Here is a 12,539-nt window from a genome sequence, read left to right as displayed (position 1 = left end):
TCCACACCATTGCTTGATGAGGTCTAATAGCTGTCCCCTCTGTCTTTTCAGTTGACAGCTGAAACGACTGGTCAACACACAAGAAAAAAAAAACAAAGCAAGCACTTACCTTGAAAGCCACAAGCATGAATTGAGCTGTCTCCAATCTACAAAAATGGTCTAAGTCGTCTGTCAACATCCCTCTACTAAGAAGCTCTTCTAACATGGATCGAGGAGCATCGCGTCTGGTTGCTTCAGCTGAGAAAAGCACGAAGGATCATGCGAATTAAATGAAGTCACACTCCACACAAATACTTTCGGGGGGGGCAGGGGGGTTCGCGATGTGGCTGCGACGCGTAAGATTTTTTCGCCTCGTTGAAGGCAGCCCAAGCCTCATTCAGAGGCAATCGCGATGACCACTAAACCACGGACAACTACGCGACAGGTTAACGGGGAAATATGTATTAAAGAATTGTGCGCGCGACCAGAAGCGAGTTTTTGTTTCGTTTCCTCAGACACGAAACGTATCTATTTTGACTCCAGGGTGAACTACGGTGCCTGCTCACTCCTCGTGCTAACATGAATGCACCAATTAGAAACACTTTTGATTGTTCTTCACGAAAACCAACGAGAAGACATTTTGCTTCAGGGTTCCCCAGAGCTCTTCTCTCCCTCAGTCAAGAGAAAAGCTCTGGGGTCGAGATTGTAACAAGATATGAAACCTCATCTCTTGCGACAGACGAGGACAATTTGTTAGGTTTATATCGTCCCGTGAAAGGACGTGAGTAGTGCCAATTATATATGAAATGTATGAGTGATTTTCGCACTTAAAAAGACAAGGCCTCCTTGACGACAATTGCTTGGAAAGTACAAGGAACATTCCTTCATTTAACGTAAATTATTTTGTCAATAAACCTGATACCTAAAACGCCTTTAGTTTAGAGTAATAGTTCACTTTTGACGTTTCTAGATTCCCGTCATTATCATCTTTTGTAAACGCTATAGACCGAATGCATAAATGGCGACCAACAATGTATTCTTTTGTTTATGTGCTAATTAGACTTACTAACCTCGCACTCAAGCAACATTTCTTTTGTATTTTGGCTAGTGAGTCTAATTTGCACATAAACAAAAGAATATTATTTTGGTAGCCATTTATGCATTCGGTCTATAATTTTATTTCTTCTGTCTCATAATTCGCAGACAAAACGGACAAACAAAATAAACAGAGGCTTTTCAAAATAGTGTCCGTGCAGCATGCATTTTAGCTCATATGTTTGTTGTACTTTTCACAACAACGACGTGAAATCACCAAATTTGAGGTTTTAACGACAACTGAACGCGCACTTAAAAATGCGAATCTTTCATTCTCTATTTTTACTCTGAAACCGCTCGTACTGTTTTATTTTTAGGATACTTCGTCCACATTGTATCATATGAACCACATGGAATAATCGCCAAAGACTTGCGATCATGCAAAGTTCTATTTTGAAGTGACGTTTTCGTCGACGTCGCCGTCGTAGATCTTAGGGCCTGGCAAAACGGCAAACATCAAACATTGTTTGGTGACCAACCATTTTACCGTTTGGCCACCTTGTTTGGTGCTGTTTGGTGCTGTTTGATAAAATTTGAAGGCGAAGTTTTGTTCATTTGGCTAGCCGTATCAAACATGTTTGCGTGGATGCGTACCACGCTTGCTCAGCCGATTGTATCCACGTGTTTTACGTATTTGTGACTCATAGTTCTTTGCTTGTGGAGTTTGATCCAAGTTAGATCAAACATGTTTTAACCGTTTGGCCACTCACTTCAACATCAGCATGTTTGGTCACCAAACAATGTTTGATGTTGTTTAAACGCCAAAAATTCCCGTTTGTCCAGGCCCTTATAGTCCCTAATGTTTGATGCAACGCAAGCGTTGTACTCAACTGCCCCGAAGCTCAGATATTAGAAAAATATCCTCTTGAGCCAAACTTCAAATTTTCAAATTTGAGCACTGTTGAAGTTACCAGAAATTCGAAAAAACAAACCTGGAAATTGTTTGTCCCACGTGATGGCTTGGTCTATTTCACATCTGACGTCACTAAGTGCTTTCAAATGCTGATTTCTACTGTTTCGGTTTGTGACGTCAAATGAGGAGTAGACTCATTTCTCTGTTTTTCCCGGTTATGAATGAAGCCGAAAAAAATGGGCAGGGATGTGGTCCACTTAATGATATGAAATGGGTTTGAGTACAGGGTCACGAATGGTAACGAAGCACATACATTCATGATGAAAATGAGTTGCTGTGCTCAAAGCGCTAAATCTTTCCAGATTTGTCTTTTATTATGTGATTTACCTGGCTTATGGTTAGTGACGCCATCCAAGCTTGGCCCGCATTCACAGTACGATAGTGAAAGTGACAACAAACTTTCGTTGCTGCTTGCACTTAGCAACGAAGGAGGGTTGTTTACAGGTGCCACGACATATTCGCATAGCCATGCAAGTTTGTTCCTTAAGATCGTCACATTACTTATTCGGACGCCCATCTGTAAGCAAATTCAACAGCAAATGTTAGTCACGGAAACCAGCAACAAAATTATTGCTCATCGCTGCTTACTTAACATCGAGAGCATAGCACTGAAGAAACCAAGCTTGATGTATACAACAAAACAATGGTCTTAAATTCTTCGAACTGTTATCCAGGTTGTGTTAATTATTCGCTAGTGCAATTGTCTTACTAAAGTTTACTCACTGAAATTACTAATGATATTATGTTGGAGTAAGGGAGAGGCTAAGCACATATCAAGGGCCAAAGAGTTACGGCCACTTAAGTTGCCAGGATGAGATTTTTACTGATTCACTTTGGACAGCCTAAAATTGAAAAAAAAAACATCGTTTTGACCTGTCAGAACAGGTTTGTTCCTACTGCCTTACCCAAACACTAGGAAAAAAAATTTGAGCGAAGGTATCACAAAGGCGACCATGTGATAAAAAGCAAAAAGCGCTAACCATATATCCATATATTTAAATAAAGCGTCAAAAGCACTTTCTCTCTTTTATCTCTTTTTACAGTATGATGGAAAATGAGTTTGGTATCATTCATTGGCTTGTTTGCTAACTACACCAACCTGATGACTAAGTGGTTCACATTGGCCATGATTCCCTTTTGTCGTTGACATTTCATTACATGGAGGAACAATTCGCCCTTAATCACAAAAAATGAAAATACGATTACGTGACTGATCTGCTTTACAAGGATTAGGACCTTCAACGCTTTCCCTCGTAAGAGTGATACTTATGGATTTTACTCCTTTTACTACTTAAGGGTTAACGAAAACTAAGGTATTCAGTTTATCAGTGGTGACTAGGGGAAATTCAGAAAAGTTTGATTTTTCCAACAGACGTCGAATCTACGACCTCGGATATTCCACTAATGAGCAGTTGGAAACGCGTATGACTAAGCCATCAGATGACTCAAATGACAAAGGTCTTGTTATACAACTAGGAATGAAATTGTCCAAACTTAGCATTCTCGCAAACGTATAAACCGAGATGGTGAATGTTACGTCTCCGAAAAACAAATAAAGAGATTTATTATCCAACTGTAATAGTTATTGTACAAAAAACGCACGAAACGAGTACAAATTTTCCACGATATTGTACAGTTAGTTATTTGTATACTTGGTTATTGCACAGTAGAGAACCGGTTTGACCAGTTTAGTTGCTGACGTTCCCCCCATGCACAAATCTGTCCTACGTTCTCGGTTGTTTACAATTCATTTGCTAAAAATGTGAGCCAAATAACGTTGGATAATAAATAGCTTATTAGATGTTTGGTGTGTAGTATCGCTGAGTATTTGTACTCGTTGTTTGTATTTTGACTCGGCCTAGCGGGCTCGTCAAAATACAGCACAACTCGTAAAAATAATCAGCGATACTACACACCAAAACATCTAATAAGATATATGTATCCATCAACGGTAACACACGGAAAAAACCCAATGGCTCATAAGTGAAGACCATTCCATCTAGATCACAACTCCTGTCAACATCACACTGAGCATTGTACTCCACCAGTGGAAATTTACGACAAGTGAACACCTACCAATAGTATCCATTGTATTCCAAAATTGTCCCACTGTGGGATAGGAAATATTTCCAGCTTCCCGCTCAAGTGTCAGATGTCGTAGAAGTCTGTCATCCACGATTTCTGCCAGAACTTCATCTTGAAGTCCGCAAGTCTCGATTGCAAGGACACTGTCCAGGTACAACTTAACAAACGAATGAACTACCTACAAAACAAAGACTGGAGTTTAAGAAACACACGATACGTATCCATAATCCGGGAACGTAGGATTGGTATATCTTCGTACATATGTGCCAACCCAGTGTAATTGATTCGATCTCTTCCTTTACTGGATTTCCTGTACTGGTCGAGGTTAAGTGTTTGAAGAGAGAACATTGTGTTTTCGCTCTAACTACAACAAAAAATGCCAGCCAAAGACGGATGAGGGTGCTGCTTTTGTTGAGTACGAGTGAACTAAATGTATGTCCACTGGAATTGCAGAGAGTTGTCCAGCATTATCAGGCTTGTCAAAGGAGAGATTTTTTCAAGAAAACTAGCAATTTTCTGAGTACTTTGTTTCGAGCCAGATATTGAATATGTTACTCTTGGAAAACAATCACTCACCAAAAGTTCGTCAAGGAGTTGCAGAGAATCATCAGGATAACAAAATGCTTGTACTACCATGACTGTCCGTTTCATTTAATTAAGGACATTAAGCAATACCAATTCTCTCCAGACACATCTGCACAAACGGGCTACCTTATTTCTTGCGGTTTTAAATAAGAGAAACCAATAATTTTTTTGGGCCCGTGAATTTGCCTTAAATTGGGAATTAAGCAAACTAGCGTTTTAGTTCCCCTGAGACGTACATAACAAATGTTCATAAAACGACTTGTGTGTGTGTAACATTGCTTTTGGCGAAATGAAAAATTCACATTCGTCTACGAGTTGTTTTTCTTTTGTTTTTACTTGGCACTTCCGCGACAAACTATTTTCTCCAGGAAAAGCGATTTCCGTCTATTTTGTGGTCAAATTAGTTCCAAGCCCAGAACGCTTCCAATACCTTCTTTGCTTGCTTCGAACAAACTTGTTGCGTTCTTGACTAATGCACGCCATGGATTCACTCCAAAAAATTCGATCATATTATGGTACTGACCCGCCGCCACAGTAAGTACACTAACTCCAAAACAAAAATATACATCTATGAACGCTGAAAGTGCTAGTGTACAGAAATGGACCACTTAATAAAATATGCTGAAGGATTTTTGTTAACTTAATAAAACAAAATGAGGGCAATACCTGAAATAGTTTATTGTAGAGTTGTCTTTTTGTTCTCAAGGACTCTACTCTCAAACCATCATCCCCATTTTCATCATTCTGCAGAGCACCGTTTGGACAAAGGATCTCACAAAGATGGCTGACAAATGATGCCAGACGACTTATAGCACAAAGTACATCCACAAAGGAACTAGAAATGGGCAGAACCTGTAACGGGTTATCACCTGATTGGGTTTTATCCATTTCATCGTCACTGCGACTTGCACTCGTTGACGGATCCTCCTGTGAGGCACGGAGTGTTTCTGAATGATCAACTTTGCTTTCTTTGCCTTTTGAACAGGACACCTGAGAGGAAACAACTTGAGAGCATGCACTGTTAAAGCTATCTACAGACCCAGAGGCGGTGACAAAACTGTCAATGGAAAGTGCTGAGCCGACTGAGCCACAGGTATCGCGCAGCCTTGCGGTGAGTTTATTGGGCCAAGACGGTGGCATGTTGATTGGAGAACTAGGTTTCTGACCGGCAGCAATCACATCACTTGAATGATCAACTGAATGATCAACTTTGCTTTCTTTGCCTTTTGAACAAGACACCTGAGAGGAAACAACTTCAGAGCATGCACTGTTAAAGCTATCTACAGACCCAGTGGCGGTGACAAAACCGTCAATGGAAAGTGCTGAGCCGACTGAGCCACAGGTATCGCGCAGCCTTGCGGTGAGTTTATTGGGCCAACACGGCGGCATGTTGATTGGAGAACTAGGTTTCTGACCGGCAGCAATCACATCACTTGACCCCAACACAGTTTTTTTATGCTCTTTTTCCTCGTCATTTCCAGCACGGACGTCTTTTGCTTGACATCTTACATGAGAGTTGCTACCTTTTTCTTTTCTGTCGACTGCTCTGTCTTCTACTGGTGTCTTAACATTAGCATAACTGCTGGAATTTAGGCCTGGCAAAGAAGAGCTTTGTTCCGTTTTCCTTTCATGATGACCTTCTTGTGACTCCTGCTGATCAGAAGCAAGCTCAATAGACAATGCTGAAGAGTGAATCAAGGTCTCACTGTTCGACTCGTCAGAAGATTCATTCTCAAAAGGGGTCACGACACAAGGGTAACGTTCATGATCATTTGCAATGAAAGATTCCTCAATTAAATTCTCGTGACCATTTTCTTCTTTACTACGGGCTTTTACACTCACGTGATCTGACACACAATTGCTGAGGTCCTCGTTCTCTAAACTCATTTGGGCACCCTCAGTTCGACTTTCATTGTCGGAAAGGTGGGAAACGCAATGCATCGTGAATGGCGTAGAAGCTCTATCTCCTTTGGATTTCACATCAGTGTCAGAACCAACCTCTGCACTGCTGCTCCGCGGGTTGGCAAGATCACTTTGCTCAGCCTTGTTCCTTCCGTTTCCATCCGCCCTATACGTCTCCCGGTGCTTCTCCGAGTATTGAGATTCGCCTACGCCAACGCGTTTAAAATTCACAGTTGTGTACCCAATCTTTGAGACATTACTCTTATCCTCTAGCATTTGATCTTTGCTTGGTTGAGAGAAACTCAATTTAGCACTGCCCTGGTTGTCCATAGTTTGGAAGTTATCCACTTGTGTACTTGTTCGCGATAGTTTTAGTACACCGGATGACGTCTTTGCTTCTGTCTCCACGCGTAAATCATCTTTTTCGATCTCAATAACATGTGCCGCAGTCACCACCTCGTTAGAAATTTCATCCTCAGCGTTTGCTTGCCTCTCAGTTTTTGCATCAACACCACCTTTGGTATCGATTCCACCTTTTGCTTTTGGTTGATGGATTTGGACCACTACCTCCTTTATATGGCTTTGGGTGCCTTGATTCGAGGTTTCCTCATCTGAACTACTATCAGGAGACCTACCAGGCCGCGGGCGCTTCGGACATTTTGGTCTCAGCACAGGACAAGAGCCGATAGAGGTATGTGATGACTGATGCTTGCCGATAGATTTTCTGCCACTTTTCAAAGTCTGTAAAAAAAAAACAGTTTTGCTGATAAAAGAAACGAAGAAAATTTTACAAATGTGACTTTTTCCGCAAACACATCCTAACTGAGACAAATAAATTCCATGTTGTCACCTGTCTCTTCAGATGATCACAGATGACGTCAAAATGCTGTATCAACAATATAAAGAGCCGAAATGTGTCATTGATGTTCATCCCCGCATTTTGAACTGTTTTGTGATGAACACATGTTCGGCAACATGGAATTTGTTTGTTTAATATAGTAAGGAAATATTAAAACAGGTTACTAGCGGATTAGACAAAAGAACAAATCAAAACCCGTGCCTAATTTGACCTATTACTGAGGTATATAATGGGTTTCAATAATCTAAAAGGGAAAAAAAGCAAACCTTGGCAGGAATACTGGACGAAGGACGAACGGTGTCGAATGCAGAATGCTGTGAATGCATCAAAGACTGAAGTGATGCCGACCTTGCACCGAAAGGTCTTTGAGTTGGCCTTCTTTCGTTCGTTGCGTGGCACCCCTTTTTTTGTGACACTGCGAAGTTCACTTCAGCAGCCTTCCACGTGTCACGATCGGTCATTTGAGGAACAAGGGTTCGAAGTGAACGACTAATGGCATCCAACCACTGCTGCGCAAACTCCTGAAATGGCTGACGCCATATTTGACGACTGCAATATATATAAAATAACCGATGATCAATGACAGATAATGTTTTAAGGAGTACCGTTAATAGCAATTAATCATGTCACTAATTTGTGAACACAAAATACAAGTAACATTTTCAATTTCATGACTAGTGCATGTGTATCAGTGTACCTGAAAGGAATGAACATAGACCAATCTTTATCCAGTTTGGACAATCGGAAGGCTAAGCAAAGCATATTGGGTTCCACATTATCAGGTCTGCGGGCTCGAGGTGGATTTTCACAAAGTTCTTCAACATCCGACATCAGCAACGAATAAAACCCGATTGCTGCAAGCTCTTTCACATCAAAGTAACTGAATACAAACGAAATTGAAACTATTCTAAGACTCTTGAGCTTACAACTAGGGTATAATCCATTTTCAATTTATAATGGATTCTAAGCTTCATCAATCAAAGGTAACTGTTACTAAAACAAGTTGATAACACTTGTGACAAGAAAATTAACACATGTGCTGGAAATATACATCACAAAAACCAGAGCTGTGTTCCATATTGCTGTCACATTAGAGGGATAAGGCCACCAGAGCGTGTTCTTAAGCTTTGAACAGGGTTAACTTCACGTCGTGATTTTATACACTTTGTCTATCAATAACTAAATATAAACGGCAGAGAATCGAAAGCGGGAATCTTAACAGACAGTCGCATACTTTTCGAAATAGTAATGATAAGAGGGCAAAGTGCTGCGAGTGACCTCAATTTTAATCTTGTAATGTTGCGGAATAATTTCTTCAAAAGGGACCTTTCCAGAATATGCGAGATAAAAAATTGTTTTTAATGAAATAAAGAATAAGGCTGAATAGGGTTTTTCCACTTCACTTGGGAGATAACACTGTACCAAATTGAGATTCGGTCATCCTCTCGCAGACATAGGAGCTCGCCAGAAATTGGCCTGCATACAGCTGTTTCGAGAAAGGTTGTCCAAGAGAAGCGTAAGAGCGTTCGCGACAATGCCGAAAGGTAGTATGGGAGTCATTCAATAGAATAAATTCAACTTGTAGTGAACGTCCAGAATCGAAGATGCCACGGCCGTCCAGTGAAGACCTACGGTGGCGAGCTAGTTGGATGAAAGAGTTCTTAGGATATAGCGCTGATGAAGTAGGAGTACGCGCAGACTTATGTTGAAGCTCTCTCCCGTCATCACGCTACCAAAACACGTCCCAAAATAAAAGGGTTCATTAGCAAAAATGATGCCTCTGCACGTGCGCCACGATTTATGGTACATTTCTCCGACTTTCTCTGCAAAACATGACGTAAAATAAGTAAGGCAAAAGTCGTCAGAACCATGCTTTCTCTGCGAATCCTAACCCTTTGTTACAAATTGACATGGCCTGGATCATTTGACTGAATTTTGAAACTCACTCATATCTCAATGTGAGTAACATAGCGTGAGCATGTATTTCTAGATGACGTTTTCGATAGCATTGCCGTCATGTTTTCGTTGACTCAAACTGACAGTTTACCATAATGCCTTTCGGCATTGTTGCGTACGCTTTTATGCTTCCTTTTGTACAACTTTTCTCGAAACAGCTGCGTGTCCAAACATGACACAAAATGGAAATCACGTGCTACAATTAGCCGAATGAGAGAGAGTGGGTGGGTAAGTGACAGAAGTGGACAAATCCGCCAAAAACATAAAATCACCTCTACTCTTGAGTATCAACGAGAAATAAAAACAAAGAAGAGCCATCTATTAGAGAAATATTAAAAGCATGTATCAAGTACAACAGCAAGGTGTGCTTGAAGACCTAAAAGGCTAAAACCGAAAATTCGAAGGTTCTTGAGGGCAACAGCAGAGCGTGTCATACCCTGGAAGACAGAGAAATTTTTTTCGTATTTTGCTAAGGCCACGTTTTATCTCTTCTTTATACAACAGTTTTAGCTAGTAAGTTACACCATTATGGCGTTAGAGGCATTGTAAACGATTGGTTCTCTTCATACTTAAGTGTGCAAACTACAGAGGTGGAAATGAAAGTATCTGCAAAAGCGACAACGCCCTGCGGGGTCCCAAAAGGTTGTGTGTTAGGTCCTCTACTCGTTTTGATACATATGTTATCTTCAACTCCTCTTCAAACTTAAGCTTCTACCTTTTTGCAGATGACACAAACATGCTTTTTGTTGATTATAGTCTCCTCTCTCTTGAGGCCACAGTTAACAATGCTGACGGCTCACGGCGAACAAACTACGACCACGCCAAAAAAGCTCGAATATAAAGTAAATCTAAATTTAACTGATAACGATACTAATACAGTCATCTCACTTGAATGGAAAGAATACGTAAAATATCTTGGAGTATTGATTGATAGTCATTTGTCTTGGAAATTCCACATTGATTAAGTTGCTTCTAAACTTAGTAAGATTGTTGGAATCATTGCCCGCTAGAGACATTTTGTTCCGTTTAACACTTTACCTAGTATTTATCAGTCGCTGATGTTTCCCTATTTAACATACGGTTTAATTGCCTGGCGTCGAGCTGGTTACTACTTCAAAAACGCGCCATGTGCTTTATGAAATTTTCAAAGCCTCGAACTCATGAGGTTCCTCCATTTATCTCTTCTAAAATCTTACCTATAAATATGATCTATTTTGAGAGTATGTCCACTTTAATGTATGGTAAGTTACTCAGTTGCTGGTCATGTCAGGTGTAAATTTAAGTATTTTGGGAAGTATTCATCAGGGTAGCGAACGTTTTATGACGTTTTGACAGCAGTTTATCAGAAGAATAATTATTGTTGACAATTATTTCATCAGAATTTATTGCAAGTAGTAGAAATCTACAATGAGTGAAAAAATGTACCAGTAAAAATAAATCGTTCAAGTTCATATTACTCTTGTGTGTTGAGCAAATGCGAAGTTTTAAAAACGCATGCGTCAAGATAAAAAACATGGCTAAAACAAAAAATACAAAAAAATTCTGGAAAACTTGCTTATTTCTACGACAGTTCTACGACATTAATTTACTACATTTTTCCAACCATCTCCAACACCATGTGATATCTTCATGTCTCACGCCCACCATCTTTCTCTACATGGGGCAGCACTTCACTTCCAATATGGAACCCTAGGTCTAGACTATTTAGAAAGTCAAGTTTTATTCATCCCTATAAAACTACGTCTTCTTCTTCTGGTAATTTTTACATTCAATGTTCCCGACTTCGCCAACAACATAATTCAGCAACACGTTTCGGCGCCAAAGTTTGGAACTGTCTACCTCCCCAAGTACGCCAACTGCCAAAAAAGCAATTTAAAAAGAAACTAGACGTTCCACGAGCGTAAACTGGGTTGCCTGTAGTACGTGTTACACAAAAATAGAAGACACTCGAGTTGGATGGTGTTGACCTGCAGCGTTCGAATTAATTTTTTCAAGTGGGGGGTGATTTACACCATTTGAGGGGTCACCCAGACGTCGTGCCAGCAGTGGCCCTTTGGCTCACATGTTCTAGCGTTTATGTCCCAGGGGGGAATCCGGAAATTCCACAAAGAGGAGCCCAAAGAACTTGAGTCGAGAGCGCTGGCGGGGTGTCATTTTGAACCAACCTATGCAAATTTCTTAAGTTCGAATATTACACAACACGATAAATCAACAAAGGCCGAAAATGTCACAAAAAACCTCTTCCAATGTGAGGCGCAAATTGTTTCTCGAATAACAATGGCCCTATTGTTCAAAACCCCCCAACACTTTTGACTATATGTTGACAAACCACAAATCCTACCTGGAGAACGCCACACGATAAAATGTGTTATATTCTTTGACCTCATTACGTATTTCCAAAATCAGCTTAATCACGAGGCGAGGTGACAAAGAATCCTGGTTTAACTCATCTACGGCAATAACTTTCAGACGTTCATATCGACTGTTCATCTCATCCTACAAAAGGATTCAATATACCATACAGTACATTTAGGTTAACGGTCGTTTGCCAACGTCTTGGGTCAGTTCGCCAATTGGTAAAGTTCATTGGAGCATGGACATCCAAATGCAGCCCCTTTAAGATCACATTGATTATATTAAGCGACAGCTGATTTTCGTAAATTGTAAGTAATTAATCGTAATTTATTTCTTATCAACGGTCAATGGCAAATTCTAATACCGAGTGAGAACAAATATATAACTGGTTGCCATTTGAACGAACTGAGCGAACTGACCCAAGATAATGACGAACCGCACGTTGGCGAAACAAGCGTGGAAAGATGAAAATGCTCCGCTGTAGAGCTTACAAAAATGTCATCAAAATTAATGAAGCCTTCACGTAAACCTTGAAACAGATGTGAGCTCTATTTCCCAATTTTTTAACCTTTTTCTCATTGAGGTAATGAGTCACTGTAATCTCACTCTCCTTTCCCTTAAGTACATGTACACTTTATTGTGTTCCGCTACAAAAATTTGAGAGTGAGTGTACTTTCATATAGCTATAGGCTATATGGAACATGAAAGCATACACATGCCATTGTGGAACACAATCATGGGTGACAACACTTAAGTTACCGGAAAAGTAATAACAAAAAGGGCACTTGAGTAAATGTTTATCATTGAAGT

At 40.3% G+C, this 12,539-nt stretch overlaps 1 protein-coding gene across 1 annotated transcript in view; it reads right to left on the bottom strand.

Moving 5' to 3' along the window:
- LOC138043237 (uncharacterized) overlaps positions 1-12,539 on the bottom strand; it is a 50,180-nt gene that overhangs the window by 14,327 nt on the left and 23,314 nt on the right. The window contains exons 10-17 of the mRNA XM_068889402.1: positions 11,716-11,870; positions 8,116-8,298; positions 7,685-7,967; positions 5,324-7,300; positions 4,064-4,250; positions 3,087-3,163; positions 2,315-2,504; positions 110-237 (exon numbers count right to left, since the gene is read on the bottom strand). Of these exons, the coding sequence (XP_068745503.1) occupies positions 110-237; positions 2,315-2,504; positions 3,087-3,163; positions 4,064-4,250; positions 5,324-7,300; positions 7,685-7,967; positions 8,116-8,298; positions 11,716-11,870 (3,180 nt within the window). The remainder of the gene's footprint in view (positions 1-109; positions 238-2,314; positions 2,505-3,086; positions 3,164-4,063; positions 4,251-5,323; positions 7,301-7,684; positions 7,968-8,115; positions 8,299-11,715; positions 11,871-12,539) is intronic.

Source organism: Montipora capricornis, chromosome 3 (genome assembly GCF_036669925.1).
Source record: "Montipora capricornis isolate CH-2021 chromosome 3, ASM3666992v2, whole genome shotgun sequence".
In the NCBI taxonomy this organism is placed as follows: domain Eukaryota; kingdom Metazoa; phylum Cnidaria; class Anthozoa; order Scleractinia; family Acroporidae; genus Montipora; species Montipora capricornis.
Note: the sequence above shows the minus strand (reverse complement) of the source record. Positions and strands in the feature narration are given on the sequence as shown.